General features: G+C 39.2%; 1 protein-coding gene across 2 annotated transcripts; it reads right to left on the bottom strand.

Annotated features, from left to right (window-relative positions):
- CYBRD1 (cytochrome b reductase 1) lies at positions 1-27,514 on the bottom strand. Of its 2 annotated transcripts, XM_079133106.1 has the most exons (4): positions 27,007-27,388; positions 14,614-14,822; positions 4,103-4,257; positions 1-3,579 (listed from the first exon to the last, which is right to left on the bottom strand). In XM_079133106.1, exons 1-4 carry the CDS (start codon positions 27,191-27,193, stop codon positions 3,276-3,278), a joined length of 855 nt encoding a protein of 284 aa, XP_078989232.1. In that variant the 5' UTR covers positions 27,194-27,388; the 3' UTR covers positions 1-3,275. The 2 variants fall into 2 exon arrangements, with proteins under 2 accessions (XP_078989232.1, XP_078989233.1); XM_079133107.1 differs by lacking the exon at positions 14,614-14,822 and having other exon boundaries at positions 3,321-3,579; positions 27,007-27,514.

Below are 27,514 nucleotides of genomic sequence, written 5' to 3'. Positions count from 1 at the left end.
CAGTTTTCAAAATACCTTTTATTACAATATAGAAAGTCAAGAAAAAATAGATGCATATTTTTCCCCACAAAATTATAAAATTTTTAAGATAGTTAATCTTTTTCCATAAATGTGCTAAGATAAAATGACAAATTTAAAGATAGAAATTTTCTTTTTCACAAAGTTTTCAGGTACTTTATTTTCTTTCTCTAAATGTTCCTATGTGTAGCTATAAGACATAGCAGTTACAGTTTTCTGTTCGAATTACCCAGAAAAAGGACACAAGATAAAAATTCTATCATATTGCAACAAAACTGGCATAAGGCTTTACTTCTTCCTTTGCACTTTAAATTCATCAGTTGTGGTCAATTAGTACAATGCTGGAATTTGCAACCCAGCAGGGAAAAGTGCTTAATTAAAAATGAGACATACAATTTATCTTGTCCTTTAGAAAACAAAAAAACCACCTGTCAGTATTCCTTAAAAAGTGCAATTGCTTCCTTTGTCATTTCACTGCAAGGTCTGAAATGTGGTTTCTGAACAGCACAGCTTAAATGAAACCATGTAAGTAAAGCAAAGAAAGCACTTTGGAGGGTGGATTCAGTTTGACACAGCACAGGAAGCTGAACACTTCTGATGACATTAATTCAATAAAGTATATTCATTTGAGTTTTTCAATAAACCCTTCAAAAGAAAAGGCTTTCGTGTTGATTTAGATGAGTACTAAAATAAAGCTTTCTTTTCTGAAATTAGATTATGGGGTAAGTCAAGCCAGATTATCTCTGCAGATGATGTAAGCTATAATTATTTTGGGAGGTTTCAATCAGTGTTTTGGAATTGATACCTGAAGCTTTCTTCTCCCCTATTCTTTGTGGGCTTTTTAATATGATATTTTTGGTGGAGATGCTTTAGGTAGGAAATATCAGCTTTTGAAAGATAAAGGCGCAATTATCTTTAGAATAAAAGGCCCATTAAAAGAAGACTCTCAAACAGAAAAGTTTTCTAGATATATTTTACTACATATCCTTTTCATAAAGGCTGAAAAAGAAAAGAAGTCCTTATAATATCTAAGATTAGCCTCACATTAGCCCAATTGAAAGAACATAAAAGGTTGAGATGAAGGATGCTCAAATACTTTGCAATGGAGCTATTCTAGTGCTAAATAATTAGCTGTGCACCAATCACCTCTTTCTTGGCCTATATAAAAAGAAATGGTAGCCTCATTTCTCGGGACACAGTCACCGCCGCCCCCCCCCCCCAAATAATCCTGAAATTTTGGATGCCTCCATGTAATAAAACATCTATTTATCGAACTGAGTGTGTGACATGCAATTACTCCTTCCACTTAGCACCCATACTGAATTTAATTGTGCTACCACGTTCCAGGCTCTGGGCTGAGCACTGGGGATCCTTCTGACACCATTAATAATTTGCGAACTAGAATTAACTGAATAATAAGAAAATAGTGTTTCAGCAAGGGAATCTTGAATGGTTATCCATGAAATTTAAAGGACATGATAAGAGTAGAACTCATATTCAGTCTTTGAAACTAATTGCCAATTACCTAAAAGGAAGTACATTGAGCACCAAAAATGTTAAATGTATTTGGTATAAACTACAAGGTTTTAATCCACATTAAAAAACATACACATATATATATACATATATGTGTGTGTGTGCGTATATGTATATATACACATATATATTTAAAACAATTTTTTTTCAGAGACAGGGTCTCATTCTCTTGACCAGGCTGGCCCCAAACGCCTGAGCCCAAAGGATTCTCCTGCCTCAGTCTCCCAAATAGCTGGGACTAGAGGTGTATGCCACCATGCTGTATTCTAAAATGCTTCAACCAAGTCAACCAAAACCCAAAAAACATCATTTAAGCATAGATACTACTCTAGGTTTTAAGTCAGTCTAGAGCCTAGACAGAGGCCTCCATGTATAAAAAGATATAACCTCTAAGTCTCAATTTATTACTAAGAACCCAAAGCTCAAAATAGCCCCTAAAACTCCAGGAAAATCAGGAAGGATCTTGGCTTTTGCCCCAGCAAAGGGCTGTCCATGAGAGAGGTCTCTCCAAACACAAAGTTGTTCAGCAGCTAGGATCCTGAAGAACACACATTGCAATTAATTAATCCATTTTGCAAGCTACACATGTTTTTGCTCAATCCTTTCTGTTGCCAAGAAACAATTTTAAAATTAAAAGGGCATCAAGGTGGGTTAAGGCTTGTTGGCAGCAGCAGAGGCCCCATGATCTATGTCCAGGAATGGATGGCCCCTATTCTTTGGCTATCTGAAGGATCGTTGGGAGACAGAAAAATGTAAAGAAACACCTCTTCAGCCTCACTCCACTCCACTCAAGCAACTGAGGTTTACTCAGGGGTGGATCAAAGTGGTAAAAATTAGTATGAAACAGAAAAGCGGCACAGTGACTGGGTTCACAGACTGAGGAGCTGGTCTGCCATTTGAATGGCAGTTCCATTACTTATGAGCTGTATGATGTTGAGGCATGTTATTAACATCTCCAAACTCTCAGATGTCTTACCTGTAAAATGGGAATGATAATAACCATCTCATAATGTCTGGTGGCGGAGGCACTATTTGTCAAGTATATAGAAGAGCATCTAACACATAGTAAGTGCCAGGTAAGTATTTTAACCAATAAAAAAACAAACTTAGGGAAAAAATGCTCTTTGAGATTTGTAGAGCAGTTTATGCTACTTAAGCATTCAGGCATATTTTTATTCTAAGAGGTCTAGAATCTGGACTGTAAAGTACATCAACCCAGGGAAGTCTAGGGCTGGAGCAGAGTTGTGGAAAATCTTGCAAATCTCTTCAACTATCTATGGTCCATTGCCTGCTCCAAAATGCCCTAAAAAAAACACCTGTATCCAGGGCCAATCTAAGCCCAAACCAACTGGAGAGGGAGCAGAAGGCTGCCATGGGGAGAAGGGAACTAATTTTTTTCCTAGTTTTTTCCTGTACTCATCATGATATCTGTGCAGCATAATGGTCAAAACCCTGGATGCTGTGCCAATACTGTGGTCCTCAACAAGAAAAAGGTACAACAAATACAAATTTTATCAGCTCTTATTTATACTGATCAAGTCCTTTCTAATTCAGGGTCGTTCATAGGCCTCAATCAATACAGACTTTCAAGAAGTCCTCCTCGATGGTGACAACAAATATTGACACTATGCAGCTCAATTATCTTATGGCTAAGTAGGAGAAGCTAAACTGTAGAGCTGGTTTTTAAAATGGAAGTTATATGTCTGCACCTCTATAACATTTTACATGGTGGACCTCTGGCCAGCATCATCAAGGCCCAAGTTTCTTTTCCTGGTTGCTCCTTCATTGTTTAACTCTGAATCTGATCTATCTGTGTTACTGCCGGAGCTTATTGCTACAGCACCTTCCACTCTCTCTGTATTGCCACAATTTGACTTAAGAAGGATAGAATCTGATTCTTTAGGACGTTTCCATTGGGGTCTTGAGACGATCCAAAAAATGAGGGCACCAAACAACAGAATCAGAAGGCCAAGAGTATTTGCGAAAACACCTTCTGGTGGGAATGAATGGTATGCAGGATCTTTCCTATGAAAAAAGAGAAAATGTGTCCAATTACAAATAGGGTTATACAGCAACATACAACGTAATGTTGAATTCACCTGCTCAAAATGCACACTGGTGTGGCTTTAATGTAAATTCCCTTAAAGCTTGATATTAAGGAGAAATTTAAGATATGCTATAGCTCACACAATGGAATATTATAAAAACTGTCAAAAATCCTAAGTATTATAGCACCTAGAATATCTGTATCACTTAAAAATTTTAAAAGATGAAATGAAAATGTGTATATACTATAATTATCATTAATATGAAAATATGCACATAAAAAAACGGAAAGGGAATCCATAACTTCACAATAGTTGTTTTGTGGGTGATCCTTCTGTACTTTTAGTGATTTGTTACATGTATGATACAAATTATTTTTAACATAAACATTTTAAGCTTAAAATTTTGGTTAAAAACTGTTACATTTACATTACATTTTCCCAGTGAATGAGTATTTAATATTTTAGAGCTGAAGTATTACAATGAAGAAGACTCAACTTACAGGGCAAAAATCAGTTTCTCTGTCAGTCCCATAAGGGCTGTTGCAATCGCTGTTCCAAAGAGGAAAAGTCCAGAGTAAACATGTATGGGCATGATAACTTGTCGGAGAGAAAGTGGAGCCCAAGGAAGCAGAAAGATGAAAAAACCTATGAGAAGCTAAACACCAAAAAGTACAAGGTTATTGTTTAATTTTAAGTTTTAACTAATTTAAAATTATTATAAAAGCAGTTTGTGAAAAATGGAAAAAAACTTTCACATAGAAACCTAGGAGCATAAAAAGAAAAATGTTTCTTTATCCCAGTTCTATTACCTGAAGGACATTTCTGTGTCCAGTTTGTTTTTAACATCTACCATGAACAAGACTACAGTGAACATTTTGATATTTTTTATCAATTTCCTGAGGTTGCCAAGAAGGAAGGGAAATAAAAAATATTTAAATCAGTACAACAAAACACATTTAGGACACATAATTCAGTCAGTTTAGCCTAAAAAGCTATGTGGAAAGAAGATGATACTTTTTTTCATGAGGAAAAAAATGATTCTGCTGGAGAGTTCTCTCCATTTCCTTGATAATTAAATCCCTAGTGGGATACTTCTTTGCAGAGAAGACAGCAAGATTCCTATATAAATAGAAAACTGTTAGACTTCCACAGTTTTGTTTTGTTGCCCCCCTACCCTGCCCAGTAAGTATTTTCTCTTCAAGAAAATAAAGATAACTTAGAGGCTAAAGGATTACTGAGTTTAAAAGACTTTCTTTTTTTAATATGTATTTTTTTAGTTGATCGACCTTTATTTTATTCATTTATTTATATGTGGTGCTGAGAATCGAACCTGAATCACACATGCTAGGCAAGCACTCTACCACAACCCAGCCCCATTTTTTTTTTTTAATAAGTATTGAGTTAGAATCTACCAGCCTGAGAAAACAACTATGAAAAAAAGAGAATAATAGGGAGAAAATCACTAACATCATTCACTGTTACATGTTCCGAGTTAAGAGACCGAAAGACTAATGGAAGACATCAGAAGAATGGCAGAACAGGTCCAAAGCCCTAGGACACTGTTAAAGCCAGCTTATGTGTAATACACACAGTCAGGAAGGACAATAATAAAAAGGCCTTTGAAGCTGGCGTGCATGTTTCATTTTTCACCTAACACTGCAAATGCCTGAATATATTACAAAATGGTTCAGAGAATTCCCCCTTGACAGTTCAAAATATTCCTAATTCTTCCCAGGAGAACATCAGTGATTCTATCAATATCCAGGGACAAACTTCCTGAGGTTCACGTTGTGCTTTCAATATGAAAATGTGGCCCAGGTCAACGTCTGGGATTTAGCACAAATATATATCTGTAAGGCACCATTTGCCTTTCTTTGGCTTACCTATAGAAAACCATATTTCCCATATTCTTGCTCTCTTGACCATTTTTTAAGATCCATATTGTTTTTCTCATTTCCTTCATGATTTATCATGTGTGTCTCATAATCCCGTATGGCTCAATGATTTAAGTAGATGGGAAAGTCAGAAAACTCAAGCAATAAAAATCATACTTTTACCATTTTAGAAATTCTTCAACAAAATAAAATTACTTCTGAAAGGAAAGGGAAAACCTTACAGAATGCTTGATTTTGATAAAAAGTGTTTCAAGTAGTGCAATGATGCAAACTTATAATTTGTAATAATTTATAATAATCAAGCTTTATTTCCTCTTAACTATCTTAGTCTTACCACCTTATAAGTAAAAATGGTAACTCATAACCTATTGGATTGAAAATTACAAGACCCTTTGTCCCGTAGTCAGTGGCTTTTAAAGTGTGTTTCACAGAAGACACACATCACAAACACTTAAGGTCTGATTTAAGAAGATGCCTGAGTCACATCCAGACATGCAAGTCAGAATTTCTGGATTAGGGCCAGGAATATTCATTTTTAACAGAATGCCCAGGTATTTCTTACACATGTTGAAATTTGAAGATCACTGCTTTTGATTCACTTAAATTATTTCAGAGATATAGGTGAACTGAAAATCCCCCCAAAAGGAGGCAGTGGAATCTTATATTACCTACAGTCTAAGAAGACTTACTAAGTACCAACAATATGTAAACAACAGCGCTCCACCGTTTAGAAACTATCACTGGCAGGAACCTGTTCTTCACCATAATGAAAGTTCTTAGGAGAACCAAGGCGATATAAAAGTTCATATGAAGTTATTACTTAGATCTGGGCATGGTGGTGCACATCTGTACTCCCAGCAACTCAAGAGTCTGAGGCAGGAGAACCAAAATTTCAATGCTAGCCAAGGCAAGTTAGTGAGACACAGTCCCAAAATAAAACACAGAAAGGTCTTAGATTCAATGCCCAGTACTGAAAAATAAAAGTTATTACTTAAAGATGAAAGTGAAAAGTGAAAGTGAAAGTGAAAGTTGTACAATCCTAATTATGTTTTAAAATTCAGTATCTATATCCATAGGCATAACAATGAAAAATAAACTAAAATGTAACACTATCTCTCAATGTGGTATTTAATCTGTGATCTTTTTCTTTACATTTTCCTCTATTTCATAAATTTTAAAATTAATGTGTACTACTTTTATAACCAGAATAGTAAAATTTATTTTTAAAGTTTTTATCTTAAATACTTGGGCTTTCTCAGTTAATTATTACTGTCTTTACAGGTCTAAATACATTTTACTATGATAGTTTTTTTACAATTATTTTTAGTTGTAGATGGACACAATATACCTTTTTTTTAAATTAATTTTTCTGTGGTGCTGAGGATCGGATCTGGTGACTCACACGTGCTAGGCAAGTGTTCTACCACTGAGCTACAATCCCAGCACCTTACTATGACAGTTTTATCTCACTTTATGAAAACGGACTTTTTTTTTTTTAAAGTGTGTGCAGCCAGGTGCCGTAATCCCAGCTACTGAGGAGACTCAGGGGAAAGGATAGCAAGTTCAGTGTCAGCCTGGAAAACCTTGTCTCAAAATAAAAAATAAAAAGGGCTGCAGATGTAGCTCAGTGATAGAGCATGGCCCTGAGTTAAATCCCCATTATTATTAAAAAAAAAAAAAAAAAAAAAGTGTGTGTGTACCTTGAGACATAACAAAATCTTTTATGGCAAAAGTCATTAATGAGAGCAGGAAATATCCACCTAGATAGTTCTTGGGTTTTTGTTTGTTTGTTTAAGTATGGTTTACCTTTTTTTTTTTTTTTTTTTTTAAATGGGGGAGAGTAGAGGTAGATTTAAAGAACCAGGTCAATTACAGATTACATGGTTGCTCCTCCCAACTCTCCATCTTTCTGCTATACTATATTCTGTACCATTGCTTCATTCAATATACATTTAAAAAAATGTTTTTTTAGTTGTCCATGAACCTTTATTTTATTTATTTATTTATATTCGGTGCTGAGACTCACACCCAGGTTGTCACACATTCCAGGCAAGTGCTCTATCACTGAGCCATAACCCTAGCCCCTCAACATATATTTTTTAAAAATTATTTTTATGTATATTTTTAATTATTGATGGACTTTTATTTTTATTCATATGCGGTGCTGAGAATCAAACTCAGTGCCTCACACATGCTAGGCAAGTGCTCCACCACTGAGCCAAAACCCCAGCCCCTCAATATACATTTTGAAATCTTTGCTGTAAACCAAAAGTGGCTGTGAGTGTTGCACATACTATAGAAGACAGATGAGCTCCCTGAGTTCCAGGAACTCACATTTGTTTTCATTAGGATTACTGTAACATCCAACCTTGTGACCATTAACAGGCTTTTCTCTTAGGTCAATTGTTCTCAAACATCAGCCTGCATCTGAATCACCCAGTAGACTTGCACATAATTTGGGGCCTCAATCTCAGAGCTTCTGATTTAGTAGTTCTAGAGTAAAAGCTGAGAATCTATTTCTAATTTTCCTGGTGATGCTAATGCTGCTGTTCTAGGGGCTATACTTTGAAAAATTTTGTCCTAGGTCATTTCCAAGTTGTGTTCTTCATAAAGAACAAAATGGTACTTTTTTTTCAGAGATTAAAAAAAAAAATCTAATGAACAGAAACTAGAATATGACCATAGGTTTTTACAAAAGGTATAACAACACTCAACCTGGACATTAAGTCTCCTGCCCATATTTTACATCTCCCTGCTACCTCCATCAGGCAACGCCTCACCCTGGCTTAGCCATCTTCACCACTCCTCCTTGCCTGTCAGGTATTACTGGAGTAAATCACAATCAGGGAGACTAGCATCTCTATAAATGCATGATTAGGAGCCATTGGACGCTGCTCAACAAACCTTCTATTGTCTGATTTATTAGCTGGCTCTCCATTCTCCCCTATCCTCAAATTTCCAACTCTCCAGGGTACCAAGGCAGGTGATATTTTTTTTTTTTTTTTTTTCCCAATATGGTACAGGGAATTGAATCCAGGGGCACTCTATCACTGAATTATATCCCTAGCTCTTTATATTTCTTATTTTGAGTCAGGGTCTTGCTAAATTGCCCAGACTGATCTTGAACTTGTGATCCTCCTGCCTCAGCCTGTAGCTGGGGTTAAAAGAGTGAGCTATTGTGTCCAGCCGTAGAAAATTTTACCACCTCCTTATTGAAAAAACAAAGGCAGCCGGCTTGGTGGTGGCCCATTCCTGTAATCCAGACAGCTTGGGAGGCTGAGGCAGGACAATCACGAGTTCAAAGCCAGCCTCAGCAAAATTGAGGCACTAAGCAATTCAGTGAGACCCTGTCTCTAAATAAAAGACAAAACAGGGCTGAGGATATGGCTCAGTGGTCAAGTGCCCCTCAGTTCAATCCCTGGTACCCCCCACCAAAAAAAGAAAAAACAAAAAACAAAAACAAAGGCAACTTGAGAGAAAAGTCTCAACATCCTGCTACCAAATCAAACCCAAAACTCATCCCAAGCTAATGATTCCTCCCTTTATTCAATTACAATGGAGTTGGAGTCAGATCTTCAATTTTCCAGCTGTCTCTGCAACCTGCTTCCTGAAGATCTATTTATAAATTATTATATCTCTTTCTTCAGCATTCACAAATTCTCCTCCTTTACTGGTGCCATCCTGTCAGCATTTTCACATGCCAAGCTTCTCACAGTGAAAAGCAGAAGTTTAAAAAACAAACAACAAAAAACCACCTAAATACCTAAACCACCCAAATACCTGTCTTAGTTCCCTTCCCATCCCACCCCCAACTCATTCAAATCCCTTGACTGAATGGACTATTTCCTTACCTTCCATTCCCTCTTTAACCACTGCTATCTGGTTTCTGCTCTCCAAAAATCTTGGTCTTCAGGGTGGTCAGTAACTTTTTGTTGTTGTTGCTATTTGTAATCATACATGTCAGGATAGTCAATTTTGACATATTTATACAAACGTGGAGTATATCTTATTGCAATTAGGATGCCCATCTTGTGGCTGTACATGATGTAGAGATTCACTGCGGTGTATTCATATATGTACGTAGGAAAGTCATGTCAGATTCATTCCACTGCTTTCCTATGCCTGTCAGACTTCCCTTCCCTTCATTCCCCTTTGTCTAATCCACTGAGCTTCTATTCTTCACCCCAGTGCCCTGTTAGCCACCACATATCAGAGAGAACATTCGACCTTTGGTTTGGAGGGGATTGGGTTATTTCACTTAGCATGATAAGTCTCCAGATCCATCCATTTACTGGCAAATGTCCCAAATGGGCAATTGTCAGACCTGCTTTGCACTGGACACTTCTCAAGCCCTTCTATCCCCTTTTCATCCATCCATCTGCTTAAGTCTGTTAATGACTCTCATTCTTTACCTCATTTATTCTCTAAATCTACCTTCTAAATTCTACCTCCTCGATACCTTTGGAATCTATCCAATTTTCTCACTGCCACTGCAACCCCTCTACGCCAACACCATTTCTCATCTGAACTTCTGTAAACACCTTCAAGCTAGACTCTCTGCACTGATTCCTGCCTAGACTCTAATTCATGTTCCGTACTCCACTCTGGGCAGTCCCGTGTCCTTCCTATCCCTCAAATAAAGCAGAACTTTTCCCACAAGTTACTTCATTCACCTAGGAGACTCTGCCTTTTTAACACCAGGCTACCAACTTCAGATTTTGGAGACACTTCCTCTATCTACTTTACCATAAGAGAGTTCTTCCAGAACACTCCATACCCAGCCTATCTACCAAATACTCATTACATGTCTTCCCCTGCAAGCTTTCTAAGGGCAGAGAGTCCATGTTTGACTTGTGCGACAATGTATCTCCCACACTTAGCAAAGTATCTGGCATGTAACAGATATACAACTGTCGAGTAAATAAATGGATTTGAGAATAAAATTTCCCTGACATAAAATACATGTTCTCAATTATGAAAGTACTTATGTCATCTTCAGGTCACAAAGGAGCCTCCCACAAGATTTACACTTCTAATGACAACAGAACTAACTTGTATTTTTCCAGTGTGCTAAGCCCTGGGTGGAGCTTTTTCATGCATTATGTGGCTGATTCTATGATTTTGCGAAGTATAATGAACCCTTGATTTGTAGGTGAAGTTAAGTAACTTACTCAGGGTCATGAGCTATCAAATGGATGAACCACATTCAAAACTGAGGTCTCCTGATTGCGAATCCTGTGTTTATAAACACGACCTGTTCTCAGGATCTGAGCAAGGAAAAGCTAGGAGCCAGCATTCCTCCCGGGAAACAAAAGCCAAGAAGTTGTGAAACCATTTTTCTGAGAAGTCCAGTGAGCACAAAGAAAACAAGAGATAAAAATCCAGAATCAGTTAAAAAAGAGAATCTTGAGACAATTAAATATTTGTAATTTACCAAGTTTAAAATTAGAATCTATTGTTGTAATTAACTATATTAACAGATTAAAAAAGAGAAGCCACATTCGTCTCAATGGACACAGAAAAAGCATTCGGTAAAATTTCACATCCATTCGTGACTTAAAAATAAAACCTTTTTACAGAAATAGGAGGCAATGTGAGGCACCTGTACTCAATAGAAAATTAGAAAGATTTTCTACTTGGTGGTGCACACCTGCAATTCCAGCAGCCCAGGGGGCTAAGGTAGGAGGATCACAAGTTCAAAACCAGCCTCAGCAACGTAGTAAGGCCCTAAGAAACTTAGTGAAAATAAAAAACAGAAAATGGGTCTGAAAATAAAAAACAAAAAATGGGTCAGGGATGTAGCCCAGTGGTTAAGTACCCCTAGGTTAAATCCTGGTACAAAACAAAGAAAGAGAGAGAGAGAGAGAAAGGAAGGAAGGAAGCAAGAAAACAAACCAAGGCATGGAGGGAAAACACCAGGAGTCTGATTACCCCTAGCGGTTGAAGTCTACACAAGAAATGTGGGTTTGAGGTAGAGCTGGGTAGATGTGTGGAAGTTCTGTTTTCTAAATTAGGTTAGATGTGAATCATGGAAGTTAGTTTTACTATAATGATTTATAAATTCCATATATGCATAACGATTTGGTTTTATTTAATGCCCAGAGGCTAAATCTCAAGTAGAAAAGAATTCTGTGCTTGAACCAGTCTCAGTCCACTAAGGAGGGATGAAGAGCTCTGAACTGTTTGGGGTTATATCGTCTAAGTGCTTACCTCCTTCCCTTTTCTTTTTGTTGAAACGACCATGACACTGGCTTAATTCAGCAGGTAAATCTCAATTTTTGCCTAGTGGCCAACCAAACCCCCCACAGTGCTAAGTAAAGTTACAGGATCCAATCCTGAAAATCTCACTTTTCATACTCCATGGAAGGTTCTTTCTTGAGGTGGGCTGAGGGAGTGCAAACTGACCTCACAAACTCAAGATACATGGTGGCAGGTGCAATACTTCAGATTGCAGCACACAGCAGCGTGGCTTTGACAGCCCCAAGACCACTGGGGCTCCGAGAGTGGGGCTTCCTGTTCTCCACCCACAAGTGAAGCCCTGGGAACCACCATCTGGAGAGAATGTTTCTTCACTCAGAAAGTGAAAGTGCTTTCCTCTTTGACTTCTAATTTAAGAAGTCTGACAGAAAAACATCTCTTGTATTTTGCAGTGAACAATATGGAGGCAAGAATCTTCACTTAGCTCCTATCAAAAATGAATAAAGCAAACTTTGAGATGATTTTTTTTTACAGGGAAAAGAAACATTCTTTCACCTCATTTCCACCTGAGCACCTGGGAGATTTGTTCTGTTGCTTCTATGGACAGATGGTGCAAACAACTTAAAACAGTTTTTATACAACAAAGGAATAAAGCTGGAGTGTAACCATCTTTCCTAGAAATTGACTATAAAGCTGTTCACCTCATTCCTGTATGAATGACCAGAGGTCACCAAGCACAGGGTCCACTAAATTGCCCAGACTGGCATCAAACTTGAGATCTTCCTGCTTCAGCCTCCCTAGTAGCTGGGATTACAGGTGTACACCCCATCCAGCTTCCTGCTGTTTTCTTTCGTTGTCTTGAAGGAATAGTTCATGAATGTTAAATGCTTCTTTTCAAAAATAAATAAATAAGTAAAAGCATTTAAGCTTATTCTTCTGAGAGCCATTTTAGTTATTCTCTTTTTATGTTAATTCCTAAATAGCCCTTGATTTTATATATTAAGATACAAAGTAGAGTATAATTGGTTTTAGAGAATCCAGATTAAAAGACATACTTTGTATAGAGAAATATTATTTATCTATTTACTTTATTATTTACTTATTAATTTATAATTATTATGCAAGAAATAGCTGTGCTAGAGAAATATTAAAAGATACAGAAAGTAAAAAGAAAAATAATCACTGGAATGCAGCCACCTATGATAATCATGTTTCCCACTTCTGACACATACCTTTTCAGATATTCTGAGTTGCCTGGATATAGAACTAATTGAGTAAAGGCAGTGTATTTAGTCCATTGTAACTATTGCACTTGGAAGCACAGAGCCAGTGTACTTTTATGTACAAAGCAAAGTCATTTACAATTTGTGTGATCAGGAAAATAGTAAACTAAAAATCTGTAGTATATGAAGACCTTCACAGGAAGCCATGTACAAATTTGGGTGGTTTCTATTCTGACCCTCAGAAATGTGGCCCTTCACTGAGAATGCTGAAACACAGGTGGGTGATTGTGGGGAAATCATGGAAATGGTAGAGCCAGCTGCTTATAGGAAGGGCTGGGACCAGGACAGACCTGGGCCTGGGTCCTGGCTCTGCCACTGCCCATGTACTTCTGGATAGGTTATTTCCCCTGCATCCTTGGCATCTGTACCAGATATCTGACCTAAAGGAACAAGCAACACATGTAGAATGCTTTGCAGCACATGGGCTCTGGTAGCATTCTGCAGTCTGATATGGTGCTGGGGAGCTGAGACAAAGGCAGAGGAAAATAGAGAACTGAGAGAAGTCCCATGGAGATGTCAGCCAGTAAGCCACATAGGTCCAAAGCAACTGGCAGGTCTCAGTGGGCCCTGCCCTTACCATCCTCTTGTCTGAGGAGAGAGACCTCACCAGTTGGGAACAATGGAGAAAGCTGCCTCCCAGATGTGAATCAATGGCTGAAAATATTGAGGGAAAATTAACTGAGAACAGGAGAGCTGAGCTGGCTCATCCATTCAATTGGAGTATTTTCCTTATTCTTCTTGATTGGGAAGATCATGTTGAAAGAGGGTCTGCTCTGTGCGTCCCTCCTTTCAGGCTCCTTTTCATTCCCAACCCCTACCTCCAAGCCTGCTAAATTTAAATAATCAATGGTGTCCACAGAAATATCCAACTTTTATTTAATAAAAATTCAGCAAGCTTTAAGGTTTTAAATATACATATAAAATTAAAATGACAGGTGTCTGGTGAGAGTTCTTATTTTTTAAATGGGCCATGCAGTTTAGGATAAACCTTGGGTTTTGTAAATCCACTCACGTCTTATTCCTCCTATATCCCTAGGAAAGTGAAGTTCACAATGATGTCCCAATCAAGTAGTTCAATATATACTGTGCTAATTAAGGAAGAAAACTGAACTGATATAGCTTACAAAGATTTTTTTCACAAAATAGTTAAGACTCAGAACACAACATTAACTTTTACTTTAGTGACCTAGCACAGCCAATTACCTATCACACTCTACAAAATTATGTTTTAATACAGTGCTTTCAAACTGTATGTCTTTAAAAAGTGAAGGGAAGACAAGGGGAAAATAAAACAATCAATGTGCCCTCAAAATCTAGCCATAAGTCATTAGTCTTTCCCCTCAAATAAGTAAACTTAGAAAAGCGGAAGAAAAAGAAGGTTATAGCTCTTGCTTATACTAGTTTATTCAGCAGACAGAACTCAAAGTCTGAGCAATGTTGGTCTAGATATTAGGAGATGGTAATGTCCCTGTATACAGATGTCAATATTATAAATCTCACATTCAAGTTCATAAATGTAAATTCTACAGCTCCGGTACTCACTTGGGGGAATGTAAAGCATTCTTAGAAAACATTTATGGTCTCTGAATTGTTTTGCTTTTTATATCTTGTTTATAAATACACTAAGACACTGACCTGTAAGACATAGAGTATGACAGCTATCAGTCCAACCCAGCTGTGAAGACTGTACATATTGGGGATACTTTTGGCATTGTGGAAATCAAAAACGGCCACCAGAGAGATAACCGCAAGAAGGGTAGCAACAGCACTTAACCCTGCATGGATGGATTTCATCAGGAACTTGCTGCATTTCCAGGTCCATGGCAGTCTGTACACGATGATGGCTGAGGAGACAGAATGTGTTTTTAAAAAATCAACATAAAATAAACAATTTGACCCAGTAGACACTTCCTGTTGTGAAACCCTTTCAGCTTGGCTTCCACTTCTCCCCACATTACTCCTGCCCCTCCGTGCCTCGTTCTTGGGCTCCTTTACTACCACTATACTCCTGAGTACATGCCCAAAAGAAATACGTACATATGTTCACTAAAAGATACTAGAATATTACTAGCAGCACCATTTGTAATAGTCAAAACTCTGGAAAACTTCCCAAAAGCTCACCAATAGAATGAATAATAAATTATAATATGTTCATACTATGGAATAACACACAGCGAATGAATGATCCATAATGAGAACTGCATCCAATGATAGGAATCAACCTATAAAGCCAATCCCAAGGAGCCAGGCATTAACAAGTATGTAGTATGATTCAATTTGTACAAAGTATAAAAACAGGCAAAACTCATTTCTGCAGTTAGAGAAGTCAGTAGTGGTCCATGTGAGGAAGGGGCACAACAGGCAATGGGATACTCAGGGACTCCATGAGTTCCTATTAATATTGTTTCTCAGTCTGGATGCTGGTGTTCACTAAGAGAAGATTCATCTACACGTTTCTGCATATAGATGAAACTTAAAATTTTTCAAAGTCTTTTTATTCAGGAGTTCTGATTTAAGCAATAGATTATATGGTCATCTTATCCAGCACGCAATTAAGTTTTGTTGTGTAGACCATATCCTGCCATTATCCACCTCTCCGGTTCATGTAAAAATAAATAAATATGTGCAAATGTGTGGCAGATTCAAAAAGTTTAAAGATACATCCTTGATACATATATTCCATGCTATCAGCAATTTATCAAGTTTATTTCTTAATTCCAGCAAATAGAAAAAGAATCCTAACTCTATCTAAGACATTTATAATTTGAATATATAAAACTTCTTAGGATCATAAAAATGTAAGGGAATACTTAGTCCCTTCTCAGGCAAAAATATGTCTAAACCTACAAAGACAGGTGCAAATTCAGCCTCTATTTAAAGTTTTCTGCACAAGAGGTACTCTTCCTAATATTTGGTCCCATTTCAACACTTGACAGCCCTCACCATCAGGACAATATTCCTTTGATTTAATCCAAACTCTGAAGGACTGCTCCTTATCAATTTTGGTGTGCATATGGGAATGTTAAAAGTGCTGATTGATTATACCTCCTTGAAGATGTGGAGACTTTTTGGATAACAAATCTTTTTAAACCAGTAATCGCAATATCTTAGAGTATACTTTTACAACTAGCTCATTACCCCTTCTCAGACCTACTTCGTCTTCTGAGTACATTAATGCAACTCGCTATTTCTCTCTTGTATCCCTAGAGTCTGAGACAGACCCAGCTTCAAAGCATGTAACTCCATAAGTATTTCTTAAACTCTTATTTAGAGATAACTGTAGATTCACATGCAGTTGTAAGAAATACTGCAGAAAGATCTCATATACTTTTCACCCAGTTTCCCCCTACCGTAACATCTTACATACCTTTAGTACAATATCACATTCAGATTGATATAATCCACTGACCTGATTCAGATTTCACCAGTTTTACTTATTTGTATGTGACCCATAAGATAAGCATTTTTTAAAAAAAAAGAATGAAAAGTACTTTCTGTACACTGGTCAAACTAGAAATCAAACTGATGTGAAGTCAAACACCAGTTATCCCCCTCATGCTTTTTCTCCTGAGGATGGAGCAGCACATCCTATATAATTTTCTAGTTTTCAGGGACAGCAAATCCTCTTTACCTAATGACTTAGTAACCATTTATCCACAACATGGAGCCTTTTGCAACATGTGTGATTAGGCAGTAGTAAAATAAAAATATGCAATAGACACAGTGCTAAGTGTCTATTTACATTTTAATTCTCATCTCAACTCTCTGAGAAAGGCACGATTATTATCACCATTATACAGAGGAAGAAGATGAGATACAGAGAGGGTAAGCAATTTGTTTAACCTCAATAAGTGCTTTAAAATATTATTACTAGCAGGGCACAATGGTGTGCACCTATAATCCCTGCTTGGGAGGCTGAGGCAGAAGACTACAAGTTTTAAGTTGGCCTGGGCAACACAGTGAGACTCCATCTCAAAAAACTTATATATTATTATCATCATCATATTATCAACCATGCACCTGGGGAAGGAATCTCAGGTGAGTGAACTTGAACAGCTAAATGAAGGGAAGTACTCAGGATGTGTTTGCTTGAAAAGCAAATTATAAACAGTATACCATAAACAGCTTTTTCTCTCCAACTTGGAATTTATAAAAAATTCCCAAAATCAAAACTAATTTCTGCTGTTAAAAGTCAAGAATAGCTTCCATGACTGAAAGGAGTTGCAAGGGTGACAAGGGAATCCTAGAATACTTGGAATGTAGTTTCTTGACCTGGGTACCCAGGTGTGTCCATGTTAGGAAAACACCTCACAAGATTTAGGCACTCTCATACATGCTGTTCAATAAAAAAGTTCAAGAAACTGTTGCCAAAAATTTCCACGATCACTGCATTCCCACTGAAGACTTTGTACTCTTCCCCACACCTGGGGCAGAGGAATGTGTCAAGTTTTTCATAACACGGAAATCTATCCCTTTTGAATGTCAAAACTTGATTTATTTATTTATTTATTTATTTAGTGGTGCTGGGAATCAAACACCATGGCCTTGTGCTTACAAGGCAAGCACTTTGCCAACTGAGCTATCTTCCCAGCCCTCAAAACTTGATTTTTAAACCTTTCACCTTCACTCAAATGTGTTGGTTTGTTGTTTGTTTTTTTGAGGCAAGATCTCCCTATGTCATCCAGGCTGGTCTCAAACTCCTGGGTTAAAGAAATCCTCCCACCTCAGCTTCTTTTTCAAATTGGTTGCACACTAGCTTCCCTTCTCCAGAAGTAGCATGCATGGAACATATTTAATCGCTCACTGATGATGAGAGGTCATTAACAAAACACCAATCACTGTCCTATTACTTTAAGAGGAAGCTCTCATTTGCTTCTGATCCAAACAGCGGACCCAGACAATTGTGGTTTTAGAGGCCTAGGGTCTACCTGGAGTTTTCCTACCTCTTCAGGTTAGGGTGCTTCTCCCTTCCATCACCCAGCTTTATGCTTCATTCTCACCATTTCTGAGTATGAGTTTATAAATTTTTATGGTATCCCAAATCTTAACATCTATTAAATCTGGGTGGTGATTATGTAGGGATCTATTATATTATTTTCAGTGTGGTTGGAAGATTTCTTTATAGTTTTAAAGTTAAAACAATATATTTGTAAACTGGCAAACCCAGTGGCCAATTAGCCTCAACAGGCAGCTGGTGGAGACTTAAGGATTCTCCCAAGTGAGGCACACGGAGTTTTCTGCCCTGGCTACAAGGGACTCAGCTGCACAGATGAATGTGCTTCAAAATGCTCTCTGGATATGCAGAGATTCAATGCAAAATGCTGCATTTCCATCAGCTGTTTACACGCTTTAAAAAAAAACATATAAATAGCTGAAATAGGATAGACGTTAGGAGAAAAGGGCAAGTTTAACAAATCAGACCACATTTCTTAAGTAAGAAGCTATTCTCAACAATTATAAGAACTGCCTGGAGGGTGGAATTTTTTTGCTTCTTTGGCTTGGCACTTGTCTAGACACCATTCCTGAGGTTCAATGAGAAGGAAGAAGAAGGTCTGCTAAACCCACAAGAAGGAGAAATGATATAAAACAGCTACTTATGACTGGAACAAGGGTTTTCTGTTGGAGGCTCTAATTACCAAGACCATCCCCCCACCCCAAAATGAAGGGAAGCATGACTGCATATATGTGATAAATACATTTTAAATCTTTTCAAAGAAAAGCTATTGGTGGTAGAACATGCTAGTGTTTTAAACTTAGAAATACAGGAAGGACTGAAGGGAGAAAGAAGTTACTGACTGTAACTACTCTCTAGACAATGAAGAAGAAAATATGGTAACTGGAATTTGAATTTAATTATTAGAAAATTTCTCAGCTCCTATTTGAAATATAAGAAAAAATATATTCTTTAAGATGTAATCTCTGGCTAGGCACAGTAGCACACGCCAATCCCAGTAGCACATGCCAATCCCAGTAGCACACGCCAATCCCAGTAGCACAATCCCAGCAGCTCAGGAAGCTGAGGCAGGAGGATTGTGAGTTCAAGGCCAGCCTGAGCAATTTAGTAAGGCCCTAAGCAACTTAGCAAGATCCTATCTCTAAATAAAATATAAAAAGGGCTGGGAATGTGGCTCAGTGGTTAAACACCTGTGGGTCTAATCCCCAGTACCAAGAAAAAAGACATGATCTCTGGTTTGGCATCACTTTCTATCCATACAACTATATATACAAGTTGGTCTTAATGGCGGGTAAAATGAGAATCTATCAAAGTGGGAGCAGATGAGGAAGGAGTGCTTGGAAGAGAGAATGTCCCCAGACATGGAAAGCACTGTGACTCTAGTTCCTCTAAGTTTCCATCTTGTGATTCATGAGGTAGAAGTTGGCATGGAGCTTGGCACACAGTGGGAATTCAGTAAGAATACATGAAAAAGTAAATCTTAATAAAGTACAATGATTTATTCATTCAGTATTCCCAGCAAAAGAGCAGATCCTCTTTTAATTTTTTTCAAATTTATTTTTAAGAAGATATAGTAGAAAAATTATTTATTTGTGATATACAACATGATGTTTTGATATATGCATACATTATGAAATGGCTATAGAAATCTATTTAACATATCCATCATCTCACATACTTACCAATTTTTGTTATGACAGAGCCTCTTTTTAAATGTACAAATCAAAAACTCAAGACAAATTATTCTGCTGACCCAAGTACTAGTTAATATGAGACCAAGGACTCCTTTCAAGTAAGTAAAAAATATTCAATTAGGCCAACTTAACAGCTCTAAGTTAATTCAAAAATAAAATAAGAATAAATTATCAAGCTCAAACTACACTGGGATTTTTAAAACATAAATTCTACTTAAATATGCTGTCATTACAATTTCCTTCCCTCTCTGAATGAAGTATTATTTTTTGCTCCTTGATAGAATGCTCAGATCAGAATTATCCATCTTTTTAACTCATTTCCCTGTCTACCCCTGATTTTACCAGATTCTATCCAAAGGACCTCAAGTTTAAATGGAAAGAAAAAAAAAAAAAAATCCTCTTTAAATTCCTGCAAGAGCTGTCAGAGAATCGGACCTCTGAAATGTGCCTGGGCCTGTGCATCTGCACTGTCTCACAACATGAATATCATGAAAAGGGAGACCTCTGGAAAGCTGAAATGAAGGAAGCAATCTGGAATGGTTTAGGGATGATTTGTTTTAGTCCCCTGGCACTAGAAGCATCTCTCTAAAGTGACTGAAATCTTCCCAAAGGCAGCTACTTGCGATCAAATATGCGTATGAAAAGAGAAAAAAAAAAATCAATTTCTTGTCTAGATATTTACAAATAGCCAGAAATTTTATGTTGTTAGAAAGATCAGCTAGCCGGGAATGATGGTACATGCCTGTAATCCCAGTGACTGAGGAGACAGAGCCAAGAGAAACACAAATTTGAGACCATGCTGGGCAACTGAGCAAGACCCTGCCTAAAAAAAGAAAATTAAAAGGTTTGAAGATGTAGCTCAGTTAGTAAAGCACCCCTGGGTTCAATCCCTAGTTCCACAAAATGAAGGAAAGGAGGGAATGAGGGAAGGAGAGAGGGGGAAAGAAAAGAAGAAATATCAGCTATATTCAGCTATAGTTTATTATGACAGATTAGAAACAGCACTGGTTCACTATCACCTAGCTGTCTGATGTGGGCCTTAGGCATTTGATCTCTCGAACGTGGATTTGAATTTAAGGTCCCAGTCAGTTCTGAGTATTTAAGGATCAGTATAAGTTACGTTCTTAGAAATAAAAAAATCATTACTTCTCTCAAACCAATTCAAATGTGAATAGCTTATAGACACGGATACTTTTTTTTTTTTTTTTTTTTTTGGTGGTGGTGCTGGTGATAGAACCCCTGGCCACAGACACAGTAGGCAATCATTCTGCCACTGAGCTATAATCCCCAATGAGCAGTGCTCTCTCTGCTTCGTGGCTGCCATGTCCTGAGCTGCTTTCTTCCATCACACCTTTCTGCCATGATGTCCTACCTCACCTCAGGCCCAGAGTTATGGAGTCAGCTGACCACAGACTGAACCTCTGCAACTGTGAGCCCAAATAAAATTTTCCTTCTCTACATTGTTCTCGTCATGGAGATGGAAAAGCTGACCAAAATATGAGGTACCTGGGATTAGAGTTGGATCTATCTTCGTGGAGGCCACTATTTAATCCATTGCATATCCCTTGCAGGGATCCTGGACAAGCTCTAGAGTATTACAAGAGAAAAAGGTTCCTGCAGGGTGTGATCCACCAGTGTGGATCTCATCTCCTGGTATCTGAGCCCGAACCTGGGAAGAAGACAGTTTAAGGAGGGCTATGTGTATGGTTAAATAGACTACTGAGGCCAGGGTGCCACCGAAGAGGAGTACCTAATGCTGCCCTACCAGCAAGCTCAAGTTCCTGTCCTACGTCTGCTGAATCGACTGGTTCTCACTGTGGTCCTGGTGGTTTCTCATGTCTAAAAGTTGTGCTGAACCCAGGGAAGACACCCAGTGACACTCCACTCTAAATCCCCTTCACTTAAATTACTTCATGCACTCAATCCTCATAGGTGTGACCCCTGGTTTAAAGGATTGGTCAAGCGTTCATTAATTCAATGATTATCCACTGAATGCCTCCTCCATGTTAGGTAATGCTGTGGATACATTAGTGAAGAAAACAGACAAATCCCTCCCCTTGAGGAGCTTGCATTCTAGTAGAAAAAGAGAAATAATAAATTAGTAATTTAAATAACCAATGGTCAGGATTTGGATAATATTGTATTTAAAATTTGAAGTCTATAAGACTTTCTGATGAATTGGATGAGAAGTATGGAATAGAGGAATGAAGGATGATTGTATAGTTGTGAACATCCAGAAAGAGGGTGCCATTTACTGAAATGGTGGAACCTATAAGAGAAGTGTTTTTGGATTTGTGAGGAATATCAGGAGCTGAGATTTGGGCCTGTCTATTAGACATCCAAACAGAGAGTTTGCAGGCAGATGAATATCTGGTTCTAGAGTTCAGGGGAGAGTATGGGATGAGTATATAAAGATGGGAGGGCTCAGTGCATAGATGGTACTTAAAGGCTGGAAGACAGTGAGACAACTATGGAAATACATGCAGGAAGACTCAAGCACTTATAAGACTGAGCCCCCCGAGAGCTCTAACCTGAAACAGTCAGGGAGATGAGGAGGAACCTGCAAAGGAGATAGAGGAGGGATGGCCAAGGAAGAGAGAAGAGCCAGAGGGGTGTCCTAGAAGCTGCTCAATCCACCAAGTGAAGGAAGAGAGGAATGAGGGATTGGTTAAGTTAAATACTGGCTTCCAGTCAGGCAAGTCTGAGAATTAACCACTGGGTATTAGCAATACAGAAGCCACCAATTATTATTACCTCAAGAACAATTTTGTGGAGAAGAACAGGACAACCTGATTGGAGAAGGTTCAAGAGAGGACAGAGGAAAAGAATTACAGACTATGGAAACTAACTCATATTTCAAAATATTGTACAGTAAGTCCAGAAGAAAACTGAGACAGTGGCTTGAAGAGGGATACAGGGGTGGGAGGGGAGAGAGAGAGAGAGAGAGAGAGAGAGAGAGAGGGAGAGAGAGAGGGAGAGAGAGAGAGAAAGAGAGAGAGAAAGAGATATTAAGATGATAGAAACTATAATATATTGGAAATAATCCAAGGGAGTGGGGGAAAAACTTAATGATGCAGAAGAAAAGAGGGAGAATTAAGTGCTGTCCTTAGGTAGGCAAGAGGAGTCACAGAGGGTACTTAGGCAGTAATGTGCTAATGAGCTCTGTAGTTTAGAATAAAGATGCCTTTTCAGTACAACAGGATGTTCATTCTTCCCTGTGGTTGACTAAGCAGTGTTTCTAAATTGCCGAACAGTATAACCACTAGGGGACAGGAAAGACACTTTTAGTTTAGATGTTGTTATCGTTACAATTCAGTGACTGCAATACTGGATTTTGTTACTGGCAATTTAATTATGGTACAGAAATAATCACTTATTCATTCAACAACTATTTATTGGCCTATCATGTGCCAGTTCTAGGTGCTGGAGATAGAGCAGTGAACAAAAGCAGCATATTAAAAAAAAGTTTATACTAGTTACATTAAGGGATGTAATTTATTTATAACAAAAAATTTGTTCTGAGTTGCTTCAAATTATGACTTTATAAAAACCCTCCCTTCCCTAAGATTGATAGGTTTTGTTATGGAAGCTTGTTTTCACCCCCACTGCTAGTTTTGGAATAGATGTTTGGGGCACTCTCTCATATGTCTTCTTTGCAAGAGGCTTTTCAAATATATTTAATTGATCTTGGAATTTAGTCATTTTTACAAAGATTAATAGGATATCTCAACTGCCTTTTAAGAACTGCTCTTAATTTCTTTTAGACTTTTAAATGTTACTTAAATGTAGTTATATTTCACAAAACAAACTTGAGATCATTAAACTATTTAATTTCCCTTCCTTTAGTTTACACCACAAAAGGAATTCTGCACGTGGGAAAATACACAAGTATAGAATTGCCAAGACTTCTTTCCAGTTAAGGTAGACACCTGAATTTTCTACCTTTTACTAAAGAACACATTCCACCTTGTTGAACCTTTTGAAAGATCAAATGCTACTTTGAGAGCATTTTTTTGTTGTTGTTGCAATCTTTTCTTCTTTACAAGGGTTGTTTATCTGATTTCCTGCCAATAAACTTATTTCATGGGAATCATTCCTTTTAGAGAAGCACAAAGCCTCTTCTAAATTCTTCCTCATTCATGTCAGAGATTGTTAAGTAGATTTCTCATTTATTTAAGATTTTATTTAGCAAGGCACAGTGGTGTGAGCCTATAGTACTAGCTCTGTAGGAGGCTGAGGCAGGAGGATTACTTGAGCCCAGGAATTAAAAGCCAGCCTGGGCAACACAGTAAGACTCCATTAAAAAAAAAAAATTATTTTACATTTCTCATAGTCATTATACTTTAATTTAGAATACATACATTTTTCCAAAATATACTTGGAATATACTTGATGTGTGTGTACGTGGGTGGGGAAGATATTTATTTTTTAATTTCTACATTAGCCTTGCTTTCTTCAAGGCTAAAGGTATTTCAGACTCATATCTGTTCTTAACATAGTTTCAAATATTGTTTACTGTTTGTATACTGTATCTCTATGCTTAGAGTAATAATTATGTGTTAGCCTTCCCATCCTCAACTCCAAATATTTGTGTATTACAGAAGTGTTCTATTATATCATGTTCATTATTAGCAATCTAAAATCTCATAGCCTTAAAGTTTCCTCCCTGAAGCAATAACATACAGTGAAGAAGCCCAATACAACATGGATAGTCTGTAAGGGTGTTTCCCTCATAGCCAATAAAGTCAACTACAGACTGTCTGACTTAGGATGATCTGACTTAACAATTGTTTGACTTTACCATGGTACCAAAGCCAAGTTCATTCAGTAGAAACTGTGCTCCAAATTTTGAATTCTGATCTTTGCCCACGCTAGCCATATGTGGTATGATACACTCTTAAGATGGTGCAGCAATGAGCCGCAGCTCCCACCCAGATAGCCACACCATCACAACATCCAATGCTCTATAGTACAGTGTTGCTAACCCAGAGTGTGCAGTAGATTAGGAATATGTGATGCATTTTCAAATTATAATATTTGCAATATGATAGATTTATTGGGGATGTAACCCCATCATAAACAGGTAGCTTCTGTATTTGCTTCTCATTCCCCTGGAGGCTTCCTACTGCTTGGCTGAGTATGTGTGAGCCAAGATACGGGAGAACGGGGGAGAACCGTGCATGTGTCTACATGCATGAAAATGTTTATGTTCATGTCAGTCAGTTAAATGTACTACATGATTAAAATGCTTTGCAAATTCAGAAGCCAAACAATAAACAGAATGGGTAATATTGACAGGACAAACACTAAAATATTAACACAAAAGTGAGTGACTAAGCCTAAACAAAACAATTTGCATAAGAGCAGGAGATGAAAAATCCTCAATTATCCATTTACACATTTTTTTTCTCCAAAGTAAGTATAAACAGATTAAGAGAAATCCAAAGTTTAGAGAAATCAGAAAATCTTTTACACAAACGGATTATAACACAAAGAGTTTCAAAGTGTATTTTAAGTAAAGCTTTTGACTTCTCTGAAGAGAAGCCTGAAAAAAATAAATTTATAGCCCTAAAAGCAGAGGAATACTCCTTGAAAATTAGGCCATTGAAAGAACTTAGGCTACTTCCATGGTATTTTACTTAACTTCTTTGTGCCTCAGTTTACTTACATAATGCATTTAGAGGATACACAGAACTCAATAAACGTTTTGTGACTGTCTCCTCTGCAGGAAGTCAGGCAACAAGCACTATCATTTGTGTTTGCCTTACCTCAATTAGAACACAGTTCAAACCTCTGAAGAGCTACTTGGTATTAGGAGCTGCTTTCAGAGGTGGATGGAAGAGATGAAAAGACTGTTCTATCACTTCTGAGTAAACAGAATGTTGACAGCTCTGGTCAAACTAAAGGGCTCCACTGTGAAGGACAGTGTACTTCTAGTGACAGCAGCTTTGGAATTTGAGTTTTTTTTTTTTTTTTTTTTCTCATTTGAGTGCAGTAGCAAAACATTTGGGAATTATGCAATGAAATAACTTGGATGGCCAGTGACTCATACCCTGATGCGCATACCAGGGAAGCTTCCAAAAGCTGAATGAGCATTAGTAACACCATCCACTACACCCCAGAGTGGGAAAATGCGGGCCACACTTGCTCAAGGTTGTAGCACAAGTTTTAAAAGGAAAAACAAAATAAAAAGTTCTCTTTAGAAATGAAGCCAGAGCTTTTTTCTTCACTTGTTTGTGGCTCCCCACAAATATTGGTGAAGAAAAGGCAGCCTGCTCAGGGGCCAGGTAGAAGGTTCCAGCCGGTGGGCATCTGTTTCCCAACTTGGTCCATTCCCCTCGATTATTTTCTGCAACGTAACTCCAGCCCACCAAATTCTACCATTTGCTAAATGCATTCTCAAGGCCACCTCCTTGACTTCGCTTATGAGAAAGTGGTTACAAATAAAGGGTGCTTGCGCCACCAACGAGAGGTTCCTCCAGCCAAACAGCTGAAGAAAACCGTCGTGAGAGACGTAGCTAACGACAATCAACGCAGTCATAGACTGAGCCTCCCCCTAAACCCCTCTCCAATCCAGCCTCATCCCGGAAGAAGTAGGCCGGGAGCTGGCACATCGCGGGCAAGCAGCGACGCGGCCAACCCCGGGCCGGCGCGCGCGGGAGCATCTCGGAGCCACGCAGCCGCAGGCTCTCTGGACTTCTCCTACCCTAGTTTGGGGCCGCCGCCCAGCAGGAAGCCCCGGAGGGGAACTTTCGCCGGTGGGTCGCCACATAAACAAATTGGGTTCAAGAGCGTCCAATGACTGGGCAGGGCGGCGAAACACCCCTGTGAGGGCTGGCAAAGGTGTGTTTCAACTGAGCGAAGGCTCGGCTGAGTTTAAAGGAGTGAAACCCCGAGGGAATGCTCCGCCACTCGCCGCAGGCTGCCCGGTCCCTTCATGCCGAGCTAAGGATGGTCTGGGAGAGGCAAGTTCTCGGCCCTTCATTTCTGCCCCACAGCCTTCCCCTTCTGCAGTCCTGTATCAAGTTCAGCGAAAGGCCTCGACAGGAGGATTTCTGCGCCCCTCACTGCGCAGGCTCCGTCCATAGGGGCGACTTTCAGGGGCAAGTGGCCCGGAGGCGCGGTGCTCGGGCATCTCTCCACTCATGCTCCTGCAGACGCGGGGACGCCTAGGTGAGACCCAGACCCACTGCAAGAGTTGGCCGACGGGGACCAGCATCGCCGCGGCCGCCCCCGTCAACGCGTCCACACCGCGCGCTCCCGCCCTGGCACCGCCGCTGCAGCGCCGGAATCGCTGCTTGGCCCGGCCCGCGGCCCGCCGGAGCCCGCCCTCCTCCCTCCCGCCGCCACGCTCCTCCGCCCCCGGGGAGGTGCCCGTACCGATGCCCTGGATGAAGATCAAGCCAGTCACCGCGAGCACCGGGTGCCAGTTGAACTCGAGCTCGGTCCCGTCCCAGCCGAGCCCCTCCCGGTAGTGGAGGACCCAGATAAGGGTGAAGAGCACCGACAGGAAGCCGACCGGTAGCGCCGACACCAACAGCGCCAGGAAGCCCCTGTAGCTCTCCATGGCCACCAGGGCTTCCCTGTCCGCCCCGGGCAGCCTCTGGGCACTAGCTCCACCGCAGGCCCCGGGCCGGGATTTCTTGGCGTTGTCCCCGCCTACGGGGAGGGGCTTTCTCGGAGGCCGGCGGGGCTGTGGGGCCTCCTGGGGGTGGGCAGCTGGCACTGGACCAGAAACCGGCCCCACCCCCGGGATCACGCGGCCCTGGAGAGTTCTCCCTGCTCAGTGGTGGCCAGCCAGCATTGGAGTTCGCAGAGGGCTGGAGCAACAGGATCTAGTTACTTGCTAGAGAGCGCGCTGAGAGGAATTCATGCTCACCAAATTTCT

The sequence above is a fragment of the Sciurus vulgaris genome (genome assembly GCF_902686455.1).
Source record: "Sciurus vulgaris genome assembly, chromosome: 3".
NCBI lineage: Eukaryota > Metazoa > Chordata > Mammalia > Rodentia > Sciuridae > Sciurus > Sciurus vulgaris.
This window is presented reverse-complemented; position numbering and strand designations above follow the sequence as displayed.